The following is a 21,280-nucleotide window of genomic DNA, read 5'->3' as shown; positions in this document are numbered from 1 at the left end:
GTTTTGTTTCTTCACGCAGGGCCAGGGCGGGCCAGTAAGACCCGCCCCTCAGGCACAACATTTAAGGGAGTGCAAAACTGTCATCAAGATGATAAGACTGTTTTTAAAATTCAAAATTAATGCCCAGAAATCGTAATGAGCTCATGAAGCATCAAAATGTAAACAAGAACAGGGCCCATATTGCTGATGTTTCCTTTTGCGTAAGGTTTCAACATGGTTCAGCTCGTAACCGAAACCAAATCCACAGCCACGGAGTCAATTTACACTCAGAGCGACCCTGCAGGAAGAGTAGACCTGCCCCTCTGGGTTTCCAAGACTAGAAAGCCTCCTCTTTCTCCCAGGAGAGGCTTGTGGTGTTGAACTGCTGACCTTGCTAAACTTGACATATTTAGAGTGATATAAATATCAAAGATTCATTTTCCGTATTTTACAATCAACCTGCAACTTAAGTAAATTCTCCTTTCCTGCAGTTCTTTACCCACCATAAACTGCCCTCAGTCTGTCAGAAAAAACAAAGCGCAAATGGATGGAAACACTTTTAAAAGTTTGGGGTGTTTTTTCCCTGTTGACCAGAGGACCTGGGAGTTTGGAGGGGTCTGGTATGGAAGCCAAGAGATGTCCCGTTTGGAGTACCAAGAAGTGGATGAAATAGTGATTTGCATTGAGAGCCCGACAGAAGGGCCCATGCCCATCTTGAGTAGGGAATGGAGTCTAGCCTGCAGTCCTGCATCTTTCCCAGCGTGTGTTTCATGCTGGAATGACTGCCAGGTGTTGCTGTGGAAGAGCCTGACCACTGAGGACATGTACAGAAGAAGCAGTGGACGGACTAAAATGGCATTATCCAACATCTAACTAAACATGACAGACTGCGTTTACCTCCACTCTCTCTTAAAATCCCTAAAACGAATACTCAAAGAATAACAATTAGATAAGCACACAACAATAAAGGAACCATTGTGGAAACAGCAGAGACAAAGGGTATCCACGCAGTACAGGGAAGTACCCAAAGGAGTGGCTGCTCCCCAAAGCAGGTGGAGAAAGCTGAAATCAAATTGCCTGCAGAGAGAGAGAAATCAAACAAAAGCCGTGAAAAGCACAAACTGGTTTACCAGAGTAGGGCTGTAGAGAAAGCCAGGCAGAGGGAGGACAGGTACCTCTGCCGGGAGGTAACCAGCCTCACTGCCCTAGGTCCATCCCAACGCCCAGCAGCGCTGGAGGACAGGCATAGAGCTGGCCCGTGGTGTTGCCAAGGCTCTAATCTCAACAGAGCAGACAGCACATCTTTCTCCTGTGGAGCGGCGGGGGGTTGTTTGGTTAGCAGCGGAGTGCTTCAGTCACTTTGCCCCAGGGCTTCCCGAGGAAGGAAGACCAGTTGTTACAGAGTCAGCTTTGACTCTTGGTGACACCAGATGGTTGTGCTACTTTTTCAGAAGATCACCAACTTCCAGCCTTTTGGTTGGCAGCCGAGCACATTAACGAACCATTTGCTCCACCCAGAAACTCCTAGCAGGAAGAGCTGAGATAGGCACCGTGGGTGGAAAACCATGTCAGGAGCGATGAGAGACCCTTCTAAGAACCGGACTCCTGCCTTTGGCTCATTCTGAAAGCACTCTGAAGAAATTGAAGTAGGGAGACCCTGGACTTGGAGATCAGGCACAGAGGCAGAATGAAGCCAAGAAGACGAAGTGCAAGGCTGGAGACTGAAAGAGGAGATCCTCCACCCCACCCAACACCCCATTTCCTAAGAATTCTGGCAGCAGAGAGAAAACATTTTAAGATAGCGATCTCTCAGCCCCGCTATAAATGGCTGATCCCCACCTAACAACCTGTAGTGAAATCTGCCATACAGCACACATCAAGAGCTTCCAATCGACTTTTCACTCTTTACTAGGAATGGTTGGCCAATGGGCAGGCCCTTGGTCTTTGAGGATGGCCTCTAGCAAGAACAGCCAAGACCAAAAGAAAAGAGAAGAAGGGAACTTCAGAGGTAACAGGTGCAATGCATCAAGGGGGTTAATAAGTAAAGCCACAATTCCCACCCTCTGCAAGGAAGAAATGTTGTGTGTCATACAAGAACCACGTGCCTTAAAAAGGAACCTCCAGACCACAAGGGTAGGCAACTGAAAACACTCCAGCTGAAACTGAGCTGAGAGGTCCTGTATTGGGCCTGAAAACTGATGTTTAGAACATTCATTCATTCAAAAAATATTAGTGAAGGATGTAATGGGTTAGACGTGGGGCTGCTAACTGCAAGATCAGCAGTTCAAAACCACCAGTTAATCCTGGAGAGAAAGATGAGGCTTTCTACTCCCATAAAGCGGTACAGCCTCCGAAACCCACAAAGGGAGTTCTGCTCTCTCCTGTAGGGTCCCTCTGATTCAGCATTGGACTCAAGGGCACTGTTTGGGGCATTAGGCAAGGCAATGGAGATGTAGACAAAGCCCTAAATCTGTTGCGGTTACTTGTTAGAGTGACTCAGACTCATGGCAACCCCATGTGTGTGGAATAGAACGGCTCCCCAGGAATTCCAAGACTGTGACCTTGCAGAAACAAAATGTCTTCAGAAGCCAGGCTTGCCTTTCAAAGAGCCTCTGGGTGGCTTGGAACTGCCAACCTTGCAGCTAGTCGTTGAATGGTTAGCTGAGGCTCCCTGGCCTGTTGTTAGGTGCCAGTGAGTCAGCTCCAACTCACGGCGACCCTGTGAACAACACCACAGTGCCCGGTCCTCCCCATCCTCACAGTTGGTCTTAGGTCGCAGCCACTGTGTCGGTCTGTTGTGTCGAGAGTCTTTCTTTGTGCCTCTACTGTACCAAGCTGCCCTGTACTGCATCCTTCTCCAGGAACTGGTCTCTCCTGACGTGTCTACAGTATGGGAGACAAAGTCTCACCATCCAGAGAGTGTGGCCTGTGCAGGTTACACTGGGGAGAAGAGCCTATTGGGAAGTAGGGGTACTGCAGAGATGGATTAGATCCCCAACCTCAGCCACTCCAGTGTTGTTCCCTCTGAGCCTGCTTGGCTGTCTTCCTCGCCCTCTGTCTTTCTGCTTGCTGCGTGGTGGCCTCTGTCTGTGCAGTGTTGCCTCTCAGGCCCCAGAGGGCCTCGTGCAGCTTCCTGCTCCTTCTCCCATCGCAGCATGTCCTCAGAGACAATACCTCTCGAGACATATGCAAATGCATAGGAAGCGTTTTGCTTATGGAGAAAAACACTTAATATTATGCTTTCTGAAGCTGTCATCAGGCAGAGCCCTTGATGGAGATGAGCTTCACATGGCTCTTGAAAAGCCCAGCCATTGAAGCTGCTCTTAACGAGAAGGGGGGGACCTCTTCAACCTGTAGGCCATTGGTGGGGAGATGGCAACAGCCCCTCCCTGCCGAGCATGCCAACTTTGGTGAAAATGTATCTGTTTAAACCAAATGTGAAATTTCAAGGAAAGCTTTATGATCATTTCCCTGTAGACTTGGTTTCCTCGACAGTGTTTTAGGGCTCATTTTTTCTCATGTTGGGATGGTGGGCAGGGTTGGGGCTCGAAGCCTAGGGGATTTCTGATACAGTTGGTGTCTAGTTGCAGAGTGGTGGGCTCACAAAAATATTTGCCCAAAATTGTCTGAAATAAACAAACCTATAAGAAGTGAGGAACGTGACATCCCCTCCTCCCCCAAACCCAAAAGAGAGTCCAATTTTGTACCCACAAGTTTGAAGACTTTCATCCAGGAGGAGAAAAAATGGGGTCAGATTGAAAGTGCTAAAACACTGATATGTATTCTTCAAAAGGAAGGCAGGGAGGTGTTCTGCAAAGTCTCCCTGTGTTTGAAGCCGTTGGCGTCCTGAGCGAAGACTCCGAATCTCCCACTCGCCCTTTCGGGACGCTTTCTTCCCTCCCGAAGACTTCTTCCCCCAGGCAAGAACAGTCAGACTGCCCTTTCCCACCTCTGACTCCGCGGTAAGAGGGGCAAGGGATGGGGGAAGCAGCTACAAGGAGGAATTATTTCATCCAAGCCAAGAAAAGGCTCCACATGAAAAGAAAGCTCACCCCATAACAACCCCCAAATCCACCATGTACCCCAGATGCCACAAGGCATATTCAGATGCATGGATTTCATGAACTTTGGGGCAAGAACCCACCAAAGGCTGCCCTGGCGCCCTCTCCAACCCCCTCAGGCAACTGCAAGATTAGCTGAGGCTTATCCATCGCGCTCTAGATAGAAGACTAACAGAATCCCATCGCACACACAGTTTGGGCGCCATTGGGAGACTAAGGAGAAATAGCTCACCTTCATTGAAGAGTCACTAGATCACAACGATCAGACTGACCTACAAAAACAAGTCGCACAGCCCAGCTGAAACAAAAACCAAATCCCATTGTCTTCAAGCGGAATCGGACTCCTGGTGACCCGTTCAGGCAGACTGAAGCTGCCCCATAGGAGGCCTGGTGGTGCAGTGGTTATGTGTTGGACTGCAATCCAAATGGTCAGCAGTTCGAGACTGCCAGTAGCTCTGAGAGAGAAAGACCGAGCCTTCTACTCCCCTGAACAGTTACCGTCTCAGAAACCCACAGGGGCTTACTATGACTCAGCATTGACTCAATGGTAGTGATTCAGTCAGCTGTCCCAGAGACTATCAGTCTACAGAAGCCAACGGCCACCTTTTTCTCCTGTGGAGCACCTGGTGAATTTGAACTGCCATTCTTTAGCAGCTGAGTTCTTAATCACTGTGCACCAGATACACTTTCAAATTTTCATAGCAACTAATACTCTCTGAGTACTACTACCCTACCAGGCACTATTTTAAGTGTTTTCTGTGTACTAGCTCTTTTAACCCTCATAACAACCTTATGAGATAACATGCCATTCTCATCCCCAATTTGCAAATAAGGAAAGTGAGATGTGTTAGTCCAGGTAGACTAGAGAAACAATTTTAGGGAGACTCATATGTATAGGAAAGAATTTTATATCAAAGAGGAATTGTATATTAAGAAAATATCCAGATCCAGTCTGTAAGTCCAATATTAGCCCATATGTCTGATACCAGTCTGGTTCCTGTTCAGACTCATGTAACACATGCAATGACGCCAAATACAGGAAGATCACAGGCCAGTGGGTGGAAAATCCTGTGGATCCAGTGGCGGTGGAATCATCTTAATGTTGGAGTGGATCTCCAGCTCCAAGGCTCTGGCTACCATCAGCTTAGCTCTATGTGCCTTGTCAGCAGAAATGTCTCGTAGGGAGTGAGTGTGTATCTGGCCTCCAGTGAGCTTTTTATCTCCATGGCACCTCCAAATGAGGTCATCAAGCTGTGACCTGATTGACAGGCTAGACTCCACCCCTTCACAAGTTGACAAAAGGTTATGTAACTGCCACCTGAGACTTGGAGAGATTAAGAAGCTTGCCCAAGCTCCTGTGAAATGGGACCAGGATTTGAAGAGCGAACCCACAAACTCAGCCCACTTCTGTCAAGTTTGTTCTCACAGCGACCACGGAGGACGGAGTGGAATTGCTAGGAATTCCACTCTGAATGGGGTTCTGAAATGATGCACTTGACTGAAGAAGCCTGCCTCATCTTTTTCCCACGGAGCAGCTGCTGGGTTTGAACAGCCAGCCTTTTGGTTAGTGGTCCAGTGCTTAACCCGCTGCACCATTAGGGCACTGGTGATGGAACCTAGAAAGGAGGGACCTACTCAACAGAAGCATGTTTGGTTCTGGGTTTCTTTCGTCTGATCCCAAAGCCTGCCCTCAACTACTCCATTTTTGGAACCCCAAGAAAGATCTTCATATTTCAGGCCATTGCTTTGCACTCGGAAGGAAATGAAAGAATAGAAATTTACCACACACCATTCTTGGAACCACTGAAGGGAGGAAAATGCCGAAAAAGAACTCAAGAATGAAGGAACCAAAAAAAATAAAATAAAAAATTTTTAAAAAAGAATGAAGGAACCAACAGTGAAGAGTGGTGGGGAAAAGTCCAGGGTAGAAGCTGCTCCGTGGGCCTCCAGATCAACCCAGGTTGGAGGATGAGCACATCGGAAGCATCACAGAGAAAGGGCCCATTTCTGTGCTTAACAATTAGAAATATCGGAAGCATCACAGAGAAAGGGCCCATTTCTGTGCTTAACAATTAGAAATATTACTGCTGATCATTTGATTTTTCTGCGAGTGCATTTACAGAAAAATAGTTGGCCTATAGAAAACAAAGCAAATTAAAAATGAGACCGTTATTAACCACGGGTAAAAAACCAAGTCTGCATGATAGAGTTAAGGAAGGGCAGCCACGTTTCACTCCTCAGTCTGGCAAGGCTGTTGTTTGCCACTATCCATTCAACCCCCAACGCAGGGAGACGCCACAGGCTACGGAACAAGAAGCTACTCGGTCCTGGGCCATCCCCATGATCAGTGTTGATCAGTAGTGATCCACAGGGTTTTCATTGGCTGTTTTTTGGAAATAAATCACCAGGCCTTTCTTCCTAGGGTCCAGCATTTCCACAAGCCTTCATTTTTAAATTTTTTTTAAAAATGCATTATCCGCTTAGCTTAGTAAAGCTGAGTGCTATAAAACAAGGGATGCCATGTATTGTATATTATTTGTATATATGACACCAGAAGTAGCCACTAGGATCGTTGGCCTTTGTGGAGTGAACCTGAGAGGTGCTTGTTTGGGTGGGACCGAGGAAGGGCTGCTTATGGGAGCCTTTTAGTACTACTCGATTTTCTCAGATACAATATTTAAATAAGCCCCCAAAAGAGTTGACATTTTCAAGGCTGGGGGAGCTGGGAAAGTGCTTCTCAGAAAGAACTTATGAAATGGGGTTTGTTTATTTGTTTGTTTCTAATAGATAAGAAAATCAAACCAACGGCTTTTTTTATTAATCATTTTATTGGAGGGTTCTTACAAATCTTATAATAATCCATCATTCAATTGTATTAAGCACACTTGTACATATGTTGCCATCAACATTTCTAAAATATTTTCTTCATATTTGAGCCCTTGGTATCGGCTGCTCTTTTTCCCCACCCTCCCACCCTCATGAACCTTGATCAATTATATATTATTATCGTATTTCATGTCTTACGCTGTTGTCTCCCTTCACTCACAAACCAAAAACATTTTAATGAGAAAAAAAATTCTATAAAACCCTTTTTGAAAAGTTAAGATTGGTTTTCTATATAGATGTGACTACAGGGAGGCTCCTTTTTAAAGAAAAACAGGTACCAGCACGATGAAACTTTTAAAAAACAACTGCATTTTGTTGAAGAGATGGAATCACATACTTCGACCCTATAATTGTATTCCTTTGGTTTTCCAAGACACTAAAGGAGTGGCCTTTATTTTAGCATTTGGGTGGGGGCGTAACACAGCCATCTGCGAGGAGGAAAGCCATTTTGACTGAAAACATTCCCGAACGCAATCCACGGAGAGTAAGGAGCTCGCTTCCATTGCCTTGTGGTCTTTAGATATTTGTTTACATTCAGGTTCTAGATTTCCATCACAAACTGCTTTCATGCCACATTTGCCTTTGATATTGTAGGGTTGTTTTTCTGTTTCCCTCTTTGGGATCCTCTGATGAGCTCCTGACACGTAGCATGCAAACAAATCCATCTTTATTGTGCAGGCGGCTGAACACGGCGCGCATCGCCAGTGCAGACTGCTAGTAGAAGAGTCTGCATGAAGTCAGACCTGAAATGAACACAGCTCCCCCCCCCCACCCCGTCAGGCAAGCTCCTCTGAGAGAGACTGGTGGGCACGGGCCAGGATTTCAGAGGAAATAAAAGGGACCTGAGGGAGGAGTCTGGAGAGCATCTACTCATTTCTGTGGTCTTTGAACCAACGAAAATCCTAGTTCTGAAAAGCCAAGGGAAGGAAGGCTAAGAAGTGGAAAGGTTATTTAGGTAGCAGCAGCATTAACTATCACCCGGAACATGGAGGGGAGGGGAGAGACGGTACATGGAGTTGATACAAGAATGATTGGGATCGTTTGGGACCTTGGGTAATGCGCAAGTGGAAAGGGAAAGGATGAGGTTTCTGCTGGAAATGGTGTGGAAGAATGAGTACGTTTGATGGTAGAGAAGATAAGGAGGGAAGGAGCCCAGGATCAACCAAATATTCCACCCAAGTTGTTTTTGCTTGAGAGATTGAAACATCGGATACTTGGACAGAGGAGCCTGGGGGGAAAATTATTATCTTAGACCTCACTGTGCTTGGATGAAGCTGGCTTTGAGATAATTCTATGTTGTCTGATTGATTTCTGACCGCTTAAGTGAAAGGAAAAAAACTTAACAAAGATTCCTATCATATCGGTAATCGGCTGTGCCCTTTCCCTAGGAATACACCTACATTTTCAGGAGCGTACGCAGAGGGGGCAGGTGGGTGGAGTGCACAGGCTGTGCCTGACTCTGTTTGTAAATGCAAAGTGACATTACAATGGTGGCCAAGTTAAAAAAAACAGACCCTCACTGCCATCCAGACAATTTGGACCAGGGGTCCTCAACCTTTTTAAACAGGGGGCCAGTTCACTGTCCCTCAGACCCGTTGGAGGGCCGGACTCTAGTTTAAAATAAAAACTGTGAACAAATTCCTATGCATACTGCACATACCTTGTTTTGAAGTGAAAAAACAAATGGGGCAAAAACACCCAGCGGGCTGGATAAATGTCTTCCGGCGGGCCACATGTGGCCCACGGGCCGTAGTTTGAGGACGCCTGATTTGGACTCTTAGCAACTCGAGAGAGCAGGGTAGAATGCTGTTGTGGGTTTCCAAGCCTGTGACTCTTGACAAGAGTAAAGCCTCATCTTTCTCTCGGACATCGGTGGCCAGTGTGCATGAATGATGCAAAGTTGGGTTTCCCAAGAGAACTGTAGGTGCTGACGGCACTTACTTCTGACTCATCTTGCTCCTTTTCAAATCTTTTAAGACATCTCTTCTCAGATGCTTGCCTTTTGACTCCTTTTCATCATGGTAAAGTTAAAGTGAACTCTGCTGCAAACCGGGTCACACCCTCCAAGGCATAATGAGGAACAGCGAACCCAGTTGGCCCTTAGTAGCACCTCCTGTTGGCGGCACGCTTTGGCTCCCATTGAACTTGTCGTTCTGGTTGTTGTTTTCAGTACAGGAGCGTCTGTCCTTCCAAAGGCATCTACCATCTGGCCAATCAGCCAGTCAGTAACGTTCCCCTTTTTCGTCCTCCGTTGTGAAGGTGTGGCGGGGCACGCTGGCCCGCATGCGGTACAAGAGGACCAAGGCAGCACTGACGATAATCAGGTACTACCGCCGCTACAAAGTCAAGTCCTACATCCAGGAAGTGGGCCGCCGCTTCCAGGGGATCAAGACCATGCGCGACTATGGCAAGCACGTGAAGTGGCCAACCCCTCCCAAAGTCCTTCACCGATTCGAGGAGGCCCTGCAAGCCATTTTCAATCGGTAAGAACGTGTGTGTGCATGTGCTGCGTCTGTGCGTGGCTGCACGCTTCATCGATAAGACCACAAATCCAAAACCAGGATGCCGGCTCAGCTCTCGGCTGCTGTAACCGCTTCGTTCACTTTCTACGTCCCCAGTCTTATAGATTTCATTTCTTCAAAGGACATCCAATTGCCTACTGAAATAATGGACCCACCCACCCATTCTTCCTGTGGCCACCACCCCTGAATCCAAGGTCCTATTTGATATAAGCTGCTCGCAAGTGGCCTCTGTTTGTGTATTAGTGAAGTGGTGATTCATTAAGATTGCCACCCTAAAACTTGAAAGTCGGCTACTGTGCTCCGAGCAGTGGTGCCCCTTCCCATACCTACAATCACGAGCTGTAGAAAACATACTTCATGCAGGTCCAGGGGGCCCTGAGGACGCTGTCGGGGAAACTCCCATAACTGCTGCCCACCTGAAGGTCGGCGGTTCAGCCTCACTGAGGGAGAAAGAAGAGGCCGTCCGTTCCCATAAAGGTTCCTAGCCCCCGAAGCTGTGTGTATGTGAGTTAGAATACGCTTGATGGCAGTGGCTGGGAGGGGGGCGGGGGATGTCTAAGAAGTGCTTCTAGTTTCCCAACTGATCACAGATCGCAACTCAGTGTGAGAACATGTTTAAGGGCAAGCTTTTCTTTCTGTTTTCAAATCATTTTCTTGATATAGAGTTCACGTATCATACAATTTAATTGGTCGATCACATTAAGATTTGTGCAGTCATCGCTGCAATCAACTTCAGAACATTTTCTTCTCTTTTTTTTTAATCATTTTATTAGGGGCTCATACAACTCTTATCACAATCCATACACACATCAATTGTGTAAAGTGCATTTGTACATTCATTGCCCTCATCATTCTCAAAACATTTCCTCTCCACTTAAGCCCCTGGCATTAGCTCCTCATTTTTCCCCTCCCTCCCCGCTCTCCCCTCCCTCATGAGCCCTTGATAATTTATAAATTGTTATTTTGTCATATCTTGCCCTGTCTGACGTCTCCCTTCACCCACTTTTCTGTTGTCCGTCCCCCAGGGAGGAGGTCACATATAGATCCTTGTAATCGGTTCCCTCTTTCCAACCCACTCTCCCTCTACCCTCCCAGTATCGCCACTCACACCACTGGTCCTGTAGGGATCATCCGCCCTGGATTCCCTGTGTTTCCAGTTCCTATCTGTATCAGTGTACATCCTCTGGTCTAGCCAGACTTGCAAGGTCGAATTCATATCATGATAGGGGGAGTGGGGAAGAAACATTTAGAAACTAGAGAAAAGTTGTATTTTTCATCATTGCTACATCGCCCCCTGACTGGCTCGTCTTCTCCCCGAGACCGAGACAGAGACCCCTTTGCAAGGGGTCTCCAGTAAAGGGGTCTCCAGTGGCCTGCTTTGGGTCTCCACTCCACAATCCCCCCATCATTCACTATGGTAAGATTTTTTGTTCTGATGATGCCTTGCACCTCATGATCGCATAGGCTGGTGTGCTTCTTCCGTGTGGGCTTTGTTGCTTCTGAGCTTGATGGCCGCTTGATTACCTTCTCTTATTCATTGTTGTTAGTTCCTCATTCGCCCATCCTCCCCTGCCCCGCCCTGTCCCGATCCAGTTACTGTCTTTATAGATCTACCTATCCTGGAAAGGGCAATGCTTCTTGTTTTTGTTTTTGGCTTTTATAGAGAAGCTATTTTTAAAATAAAAGGAGCACACCCGTGAAAATTTGGCACCTTTTCCGTTGATCTTCATTCTTTTATAAGCTGCCCTGCATCTGAGCTAGTGGTTGTTTTGAGGTTCTTTCTCTTCATTTGTTGAGCCTATTTTTATCTGGTACACACCTGGTGACACAGCAGTTAAAACGCTGCCAACAAGAAGATTAGGGATTCGAACCCACCGGCTGCTCTGAGATGTGGCCGTCTGTCTGCCTCAGTAAAGATTCAGTCTCGGAAATGAGCCTGTGGGCAGCGCTGCGCCTCCTGCCGGGTCTCCGTGAGTCTGCATCGACTCCACGGTAACGAGGAGCGGCCATGCTCCAGGGACACTGAGCATCGTCTTGACGTCGACGATCAATGGAGTCTCAAAAGCTACGCTAGTGCCTTTCCAGCGTGGCCTTTGGGATCATGATGTTCCCCAAAGAACACCATGAAATATAACTGACAGCCTGAATGCCCGGTCCCTGATTGGTAGTTCCGCACTAAATTCAAGTTCACCTTCCACTGAATTTCACTTTTTGTGACTTTCAAAGGAGTTAAAAAGAAAGGAAGAGGGATGTGTTTCAGATATGTAGCCATTTGCTTGAGAAAATGACTGCTCGTTAAAAAAAATTAAATAATACAGACTTATTGAGAGCAAAAGGACCTCTATTCTTCAGAGTAATACTCTACAGGTTGATTTGGGGCAGACTTTTCAAGGCATGGGCACATTTTTTGTTGTTTTTGTTTTGTTTTGTTTTGATGAACCAATGTCCTATGTACCTGAATTTTTTTACATCATGTAAAAAGTAATTATGTCTGAGTGCATGGAAATGATATGAAAATATGTTGAAGATAAAGTTGAAACCCTCCACACTTCCCTTTAGTTCTCTGCCATTTTCTTTTCGTCTTTTTCCCCCTTAACAACGAGGAGAATCCTTTCTGTGCGTTTATCCATACACACACACAGGGCAGCATGGCCGTGTAAGGGTTAGAAACACAGACCCGGGTTTCATGCTCCTGCCCGGCCACAGGCTGGCTGTGCAATGTGGGCAAACGTCACCCCTCTCCCTGCCTCAGTCTCTGCATTTGTAAAAGGCTTCTCACCGTAGCACACGTATGCCTAATCCTCGTAAAAGATTAGGAGTGCATATGCAGAAAGCATTTCATGTCATGCGAACACGCAGTAAGCACCGAGGAGAGGTTTGCTCATAATTATGACCCATATGCCTACATCTCACATCTCACAGCACTTTTTAACACAAGCTAAATTCTATTATCTGGATTGTTATGCAGGAGCCCTGGTGGTGTAGTGGTTACGAACTGGGCTGCTAACCACAAGGTCAGCAGTTCAAAAGCAGCAGCCACTCCATGGGAGAAAGATGGGGCTCTCTACTCCAATAGAGTTACAGTCTCAGAAACTCAGGGGCAGTTCTACCCTGACCTATACGGTCGCTGTGCGCCGGCATCGATCAGAGGCAGTGAGTTTGGGTCTTTGTTTATGTATAATTATGTGACTTGAATATATGTCTAGAGACTTGTCCATGACAGCAAATAATAATAACAAACACTGTCTGTGACAATAAACAATACGTATTTTTCAGTGCTGCACATTTTTTGTTAATAAAAATTGTTAATAATTTCAGTTATGTTGTACTGTGTGACCTGCATAGTCTTCTTTTCAGAGTTTGAGGATTTTTTATTTATGGCCTAGACTTTATTAATTCTTATAAAATGCCATTTATTCCTTCAGCAGGTACTTGTTTAACACCTAATGTGTCACAGGCTTTTGCCTTAAGTCCCCAGGATGCAGTGGCAAACACGCATGCAGGAGACGGTCCCACGTCTTTGAGCATTTGGAAGTAACACATCTGCTCTGCTTGTTGGTTGAGAACACACACACAGTTCTGATCATCTGGCCAGGCATTCGCAAGCCTTTCCATCAGTGGCCAGAGAGCAAATATTTTGTGTAGTCATTGATTCTTCTTGTTTGGGTTTGGTTTTTGCAACTCTTTTCAAAAGATCAAAAACATTCTTAGCTCGCGCCCAGTATAAAGCAGCCCCTGGTCCAGTGTGGCTCATGCTGCAGTTCATCATCCCCTGATGTAGTCTCTCTATTCCATTGAATTGATACTTGCTTAAAAAAACAAACAACCTAATCTGTGGAATATTGAGAGAGGTGTGTTGAAGTGTTCCATGGTGACTGTGGGGTGTTTTTGTTTTGCTTTTGCTCACCCGCCTAACAAGTTCACGGCTTTCCATCTTTAGGCTTTTGTACTTGCTTGCTTGCTGTGTTCTCCTCCTGGAATACCCTGGCCCCGATGTACATGCAACTGCCCCTCCACTCCCTGTAGGTCTCTGCTCACATAGCCTTTTATTAGCGGTGCCTCCCTGCCCCGTCCTAACCGATAACACCTGCTCTCCCTCCTGAACTTGGCGTACACAGCTTGTTTTCCTCCATGGCACGTGGCACTGTAACTCACACCTTATATTTACTCATTTCTGGATTCATGGCCGTCTCCCCTCCCTGGACTGTGATCACCTGAGAGGACCTTGTCAGGTGTGCTCACTCCTCTACCTCCACCCCCTAGAGCAGTGCCTGGAGGATGACAGGTACCCAGGTAACGTTTGGTGCATGAATGGATGATAATGCTAAAAGTCCTATGCTCTGAATTAAACATGTATTATGAGGACTCATGTATCACTAAGTTCTAGTTGTTCCGTTTTTTTTTTTACTTAAAAGGTCATTTTATTGGGGGCTCTTACAACTCTTGTTACAATCCATACATCAGTTGTATCAGACATATTTGTACATAGATTCCATCGTTCTTTTCTAGACATTTACTTTCTATTGACCCCTTGGGATCAGCTCCTCTTTTCTCCCCCCCCCACCCTCGTGGTCCCTTGATAGAATATAAATTGTTATTTTCATACAACAAAGTGAATTTAACAAAGATATCTGCCCATTTTTTAAAAAGCATGAAAGAAAAAGCATGTATATCTTAACAAGTTCTGTATATGTTTTGGAATCCGTGTACTTTCTATAGATAAGACATGGAAGTCGTTTGGTTTAATTCTTAAGCTTAACGGCAGCTGCAGTTGATTCCAAAAGCGGTTCGGGTTGTGTCTTTAATGTGCTGTGCATTTACTTGTAGATGGAGAGCATCCCGGCTCATCCAGAACATTCCTGCTGCAGATTTGCCCCAGGTCAGGGCGAAGGTTGCCGCCATGGAGATGCTGAAGGGTCAGAGGGCTGATCTCGGGCTCCAGAGGGCCTGGGAAGGGAACTATCTTGCTTCGGTAAGCTCAGAGTCTCTCTCTGCTCCCTAACAAAGACAAAAGATCTTTCTCTCCCAGCGTTGGTAGAAAGAATAAAACACCTTCAGAAACGAAAGCATTTCTGTGAGCAATACTAACTGACAAGAAGTTGATTTCCTGCCCCTAGCTGTGCACGATCTGATGTTTTCCGTTACTCATCCCACCTTTAAAAAGGGTTCTCTGGGTTGCTTTAGAAACATACTGTACCCTGACCTTCCCTCGCAGAACTCAGCGACTATTGGAATAACCACTTTTCTATTGATTGTTCTCCAAGCTGCATTGCCTCCTTCCTCCCATTTCTGATTTTAAACAATGTTGAGGCCCTCCGGTGTTAGAGCAGCCTGCGGGTGGTTGGCCATCTGGTCTGGGGAGCTGAAAAGGGCACGTGTGGAACTGTGTGCGTGCCCGCCGTTATACACCGGGTACTGGGAGCTGCCTTTTCATGTGACAAGCTAAGCAGACACATTTGATCTTTGTATTTCCTACTTTTTCTTTCAGAAGCCAGATACACCGCAGACCTCAGGCACTTTTGTCCCCGTTGCTAATGAGCTGAAACGAAAGGACAAATACATGAACGTCCTCTTCTCCTGCCATGTCCGTAAGGTAAGACGGCTGGAAGCTGACCCCCTTGGAAGGAAATGGCTGAGGGGCTGAAACTCCGTCCTGCAGGCACGTGACTGGCTGCATGGTCAATGTGTTGTGATGCATGGTTGTGGCGCATGGTTGGAGTGACCAAAGGAAGGGACATTAGGAGTGAGGCTAGGAAGTCTTCCTAAAGGAAACGGAGTTTGGGGGCCCCTTTCTTTTAAAGAGGGGGAAAGAACGTGGTTTGGAAAGGAGGAAAGTGATCCACTGAGTTTGAAGAGTCTAGAGGCAAGTGTGATGGGCCATGACTACGTCTGCTTGTCTGAGTAAAGGGCATGGGTTGCTGGAGATAGCAGGAGTTGAGCAAGTGCAGGAGTGGAACCTGAGGTCATCTGTGATCAGAAATGAAGCCGTGCACACGATTAGAAAACCAGAGAAAATTGAAACCATCATAAAAGATGAATTTGCTAAACGTATGTGACTAGTACATAACAAAATGGTAATGGATTGAAGAGCTGTGGGTGGAAATGATTGAGAGTAGAAATTAATGAGATAGAGAATAGATACGCCATAGAGAAAAATCACAGAAACTCAAAGTTGATTCCTTGAAAAGCAACCAAATGGGCCAACCTTTCAGAAGCCTGCTCAAATATTCTCCCTGCAGAGGAAGATTATATTGCGTCCATGTGTGCTGTGGCTGTGGCTGTGCTGTGGCTGCTGGGTGTCCTCAGATCAGTTCCAACTCATCGCCGTCCTGTGTACAACAGAAGGAAACCCTGCCCAGCCCTCCACCGGCCTCACGGTCATTGCTGTGTGGGAGCCCAGGGCTGTAGCCACTGTGTCCCGCCATCTCTGTGACCCGCTGCTGTACCAAATATGATGTCCCTCTCTAGGGACTAGTCTCTCCTGAGACACATCCAAAATACTTGCCATCCTTGCTTGTGAGACGCGTGCTGGCGGACTTTCTCTCAAGCTCCTTCCTCATTCCATGGTATATTCCATAGTCACCCGTATTCGTTGTCCAGCTCTCACCTGCACAGGAGGCCCATGAAAATAACCTTGACTTGAGGCCGGCTCACCTTAGTCCTTAAAGTGACATCTCGAATTGTTTAGCACCTTAAAGGGGTCTTTGTGTCAACTAAGTCCACATGGAAGAAGCACGCCATCATCAGTCACCAAAGGATTGTAAATCGTATCATCCGAAGTCGAAGGAGGGCCTAACGGAGGAGAATCTGGTTTGCAGAAGGCTATGGCTGACAGTCGGAACCCAAGATTCATTTGTGGGAACTACATAAGAAATACGCCTCCGATGATCTCCTCTATCCCTCTATCCATAACTGAGGGTTGGGAGGAAAGTGGTTACTAAACAGAGTGCACTAGAGAGATGAGTATAGAAAATCAAAGGCACAAAGCTGACTTGAACAGTTAAAACTCTGTCAGTTGATCCCCCCTCTGTTGCATGCTGTACCTGATCTGGTGTTCAACATTTTCTGTATGTTGGGTTTGTATTGTGTGGTGTGGTTTTTGTTTGTTCATATTAGGGTGTATCTCAGAGGAGTTATGTCATTGGTGGTCACCCTCTTGAAGTTGTGTTATGTGTTTTCGGTATATGAAACCCAGGATTGATGAGCCTATAGAGACAGCAAATAGAATATGGGTTTTGGGTGGGAGAAGCGGTACATTGGGCGTGCTGGAGTAAAAGATTGATAATGTCAAGGAGTCCAGAAAGAAAAAGAATGTTTGCAAACTGATTGTGGTAGCAACTGTACTATTCTGCTTGAGGTGATTGAACTATGGAATTATATGATGTATGTATTAATTCCCAATTAATAAGTTTAAACAGTCTTTGAAGAGCAGATTTGCCCAGTTAGATAACATTGTTTGATTTCTTGACCGCTGCTTCCATGGTTGTTGATTGTGGAGTCAACTGAAATGAAATCCTTCATAGCTTCAGTCTCTTTTCTGTTTATGATGATGTTGCTTATTGGTCTAAGTGTGCAGATTTTTGTTTTCTCTGACTGAGGTATAATCCATCCACCTCAATGAAAAAGAGATCATTGTCTTTGGTCACCATTAGAAAATGCTCCTTGCTTTCAGCAAGCAAGGTTGTGTCATCTGCGTAATGCGGACCGTGAAGGAGCCTTCTTCCATCCTGACGGTCTGTTCTGAGATTCATCTCCGGAGGACCAACAAGCTCTTTTGAAAGTTTGGACATGTCTTGAATATGTGTTTAAACATGATAAGGAAGAAAAGTTCAACTCATTAAATATAGAGACTTAAAAAGCAGACGTCAGACTGGTGTAACTTTAGAATGACATAAATGGCGTCAAGGAGAGCATACTGGGAGTATCTCAGGGTGAGGCGCACAATCCAAAGTTTAGGTGAGCTCCTAGACTCAGAAGTGCACCTAGAGTCAAGGAGACAAGCAGGAAATGGATTTTATTAACCAGATGCACACATCCACACACGCCGGAGTAAAACCATGAGGCAGTATGTGAACATAGCAGAGACAGGTGCCCTTGCCATGAATCCTCATGCCTGCTATCCTGGATACGGCCCTCCTTGCTCCTTCCTGCTAAGGTGTCCAGGAAGTCAAGTGATCTATCAGTTCAATTGCCCAAAGAGAGTTGGGGGTGCAAAGAACTGCGTCATCTTGGGGTAATGACAATTTACTGTCTCTCAGAGAACATGTCTCTCCTTGAAGCCTGCTGAGTAAAAGCGGAGAAATTCTTATTCCCATGCCTATATTTCCAAGATCTCTGAAAGCTCAGCTTTCTTCACATTATAGCTTAGAGAATGTCTTCTTTAGGAACCTTCCCATCCCAAGGATTTGCTGATGTCGGCTTTAGAAAAGCCCTCTTTTTGATGCTTTGATTCTTTTGAAAACAGTTGCTTCCTATTAACCCCAAAGGTCGGAGACTTGTGCAAATAACTGCTCTCCCCAGCGTGTATTTTCTCCTGGACTCCCTCACCAGGGAAACTTTCTCTCAGGTCCCCCCCGGGTACTGTTCCTATAAATAGGTCACTGGAAACATTCAGGCAAAAGCAAAATGGTAGGATTTGTTTTGGGAGGGTTTAGTTTTTGGTTTGTTTGTTTTTTTGGTTGAGGACTTTAGCTTTAAATAATAGAGAGAAGATGAGATCTTTTCCAAAACCGAATCGATGATCTAGTTTTGCTACTAATTTATGAAGCTACGTGGAAGAAGAATAGTCTTCCTATGCCATAATTATTTGCATTAAGTCTAGGATTTAGGAATTTGCATATGCATGTAGGGGTTTTTGCCATTTTGATTTAGCTTAGTTATGCAACTGAAAGCTTTTCCTTTATTACATGATGTCCTTCCCACTCACTTGATTCCTATTTGAAATTTGAAGGATAATTTGAGTTTCTAAGACAGAAGGTAAGGGTTTGTGACGTGTTCTCTGTAGAATTTCCATTTTTTTAAAAAGAAAGTAATATTTCCAACAGAGCTTCAAAAAAATTGCAGCTTTGCTTATTGTTGTTTGTAGATAAATTCACAGGCATTATCACAGAAAGGACCTCATGGTGCACTGCATCACTGTGGTCTGCTGGTTCTGACACTGGCGTGACCTGTGACATTATGCAACACGTTTTTGCCCTGTTTTAATGGTATCTTTGTTCGCAGCACACGCACATGTTCCTGCATACAATTCTACAAAAGACGAGAAGCTCTCCTTTAACGTAGTGATAACTGGTCCTTTCCACCCGAGCTTTCAGTAACACTCACAGTTTTCTGTTGATTTATTAATAGGTGTTCGCTGGGAGAGGCCTCCATGATTAATTGCATTGGGGAAATGCTGCGATAAACAGTTAAATTTGCCCTGAAGTGCAGAATTATCCGCGCCGTCCATGGATTTGTGGGGATAGATATTCTAGAGGAGGCTTGGTTTGCAGCGTTTCTCCAACCAGCCTGTCGATAGAGGAGCGGGGTTTCGCCGAGGTGGCTCAGACTGGACCGCAGAACTGTACAGGGCGCAGCGGGAGGAGCTCTGCGTGCACCCTGCCCCAGGCCTGCTGACAAGCGCGGCCTCTCCTCTGGCAAACTGTGTTTGTGTGATGTTACCTACCTACTCATGGTGCCGTCACCGAGATGCTGTTTTACTCTTAATTTCAGGCACCGCGTTTATCACGTGGAAGACTGAAAAATGAAGCTTTGGTTGTGAAGGACATATTTAGAGCATTGATTAGGTTTTTCATTTTTTGTTTTTAAATCATTTTATTGGGGGCTCGTACAACTCATCACAATCCATGCATACATCCATTGTGTCAAGCACATTTGTACATATGTTGCCATCATCGTTTTCAAAACATTTTCTTTCTACTTGAGCCTTGGTATCAGCTCATTTTGCCCTCCCCAAGGTTTTTTTTGGAGTTTTGAGATGTAATCTATCCTACCAAAGCTAAAAATGCTTTCAAAGTAGCCTCTAACTCCTCTATATTTTGGATAAGAACTTGGAAATCGAGAGAAATTAAACATACAAGGGAGCTTCAAGAAATCCCTTGAAAAATAGAATTGAAAGATAATGGAGCTTATCCACAAACTTTTTGAAGCCCTTGTGTATGTGCATGTATGTGTGTGTGTGTGTGTGTGTATGTAATGTCACATAATTAAGATTGTGTGTGGTGTGTGTGGTTTTGTTATTAGTTGCTTATTGAGTCAACTCAGGCCCATCGCAACTTCATAGACAAAAACTACCCAGTACAGAGCCTTGATGGCACAGTGGTTACACGTTGGACTGCTAACCACAAGGTCAGCAGTTTGAAACCACCAGTCAGATCTGCAGGAGACAGACAAGGCTTTCTGCTCCCTTAAAGAGTTACAGCCTCAGAAACAAACTCACCAGGGCAGTTCTGTCCTGTCCTACAGGGCCGCTCTGAGTCAGAATTGACTGGATGGCAATGAGAGAGTACCAGCTTCATCATCGGTGTGCTCAGTTCCATTGTTGTAGTTACCATGTATTTTGAAGGAACTGGGGGCTTATTTGTATTGTTGCTTGTTGATAGTTGCCACCTAGTCTGTTCTGATTCGTGGGGACCCCATGTGTGTAGCATAGAACTGCTGCATGGGGCTTTGGGGCCTTTGACCTTGCAGAAAGCAGGTCACCGGGCCTTTCTTCCGAGGCACCCCTGGGGAGGTTCAAACTACCAGCCTTCTAGCTATTAGTTAAGCACGTAATGCTCTAGGCCCCTAGAGGCTGCTCTCCAGTACTCTAGAGGGCGGTATTCCATTGCGATCCACAGTTTTCCGTGGCCATCTGTGATGTTTGTCTCTCCATATGCCGGCTGTGTCTTCTACTCTAGTTGCGGGATGGGGGTTCTTTTCCTTGTTTACTTCCAGTCATGAGAAGCATGGCGTTACCATGGTTCCTTGAGGGAACTGTGGCTCAAATTGAGGATTGAGACATCACGCATCAGCTAGACATTAACTACCGATGTAGAATACGCCCTGGGCTTCGTTCTCTTTCTCAGGAAAAGATTTACCTGCAAATGTAGGCACTCTGGAACCCTCTTATAGAAGCCCTTCACAGAAACACTCACGTACGTTTCCCAACCCCTGAACGAGCTTCAATTTCTTCCTAGCATTGTGTGCCGCCATTTCCACTTGTTTGCTTCTTGTGTACCTTACCCCTGTAGCGGTCGCAGCTTCTTCATATAAACAAGGTCTAAGTTATCCCTTTCTCTTGGTTGGCTGTTGCCATCAAGTCAATTCCAACTTATGCGATCCTAGAGGACAGAGTGGAACTGCCCCATGGGGTTACCAAGGCTTGTAACCCTTGTGGAAGCACATCTTTATGTCATAGCTTTGTCCCAGGTAGCTGCTGATGGGTTCACACCACTGACCTTTTAGTTAGCAGTTAACAATTGTGCCACCAGGGCTCCTCTGGAGGTCGTTAACACCTTGTAAAGGAGCCAAAGATCCCTTGTAAATATGGAAGAATTACTCATTCAAATCACTTCATCAGAGTTCATGCTTACCAGCATACATTATTAAGAAATTAACAGGAATCCTGTATTGGATATAAATTCTAGGTAAAATTTATGAAGTCGAGCTATTTTAAAATTTCTGATTATAGAAAGAAAACTTGTCTCAATACACTCAGGAGTCTAGAGATTTTATACAGGTAGCTACACCAAAGAGCACAGTACAAACACTTGCAGACATGTGTGTCTTCCTGACCCCGATAGGTGGGTCATCTAACCTAGCATCCTCAGTGCAGGAATTCAGTCTAAAGCG

General features: G+C 45.6%; 1 protein-coding gene across 1 annotated transcript in view; it reads left to right on the top strand.

The window, feature by feature from the left end:
• MYO1D (myosin ID) overlaps positions 1–21,280 on the top strand; it is a 233,769-nt gene that overhangs the window by 88,041 nt on the left and 124,448 nt on the right. The window contains exons 17-19 of the mRNA XM_013005749.3: positions 9,186–9,409; positions 14,276–14,420; positions 14,937–15,041. Coding sequence (XP_012861203.3) covers positions 9,186–9,409; positions 14,276–14,420; positions 14,937–15,041 — 474 coding nt within the window. The remainder of the gene's footprint in view (positions 1–9,185; positions 9,410–14,275; positions 14,421–14,936; positions 15,042–21,280) is intronic.

Source organism: Echinops telfairi, unplaced genomic scaffold (genome assembly GCF_000313985.2).
Source record: "Echinops telfairi isolate 266 unplaced genomic scaffold, ASM31398v2 ScPeMD7_7458;HRSCAF=8496, whole genome shotgun sequence".
Lineage (NCBI taxonomy): Eukaryota > Metazoa > Chordata > Mammalia > Afrosoricida > Tenrecidae > Echinops > Echinops telfairi.
The sequence above is the reverse complement of the archived record's forward strand: the minus strand, read 5'-3'. Positions and strand labels throughout refer to the sequence as shown.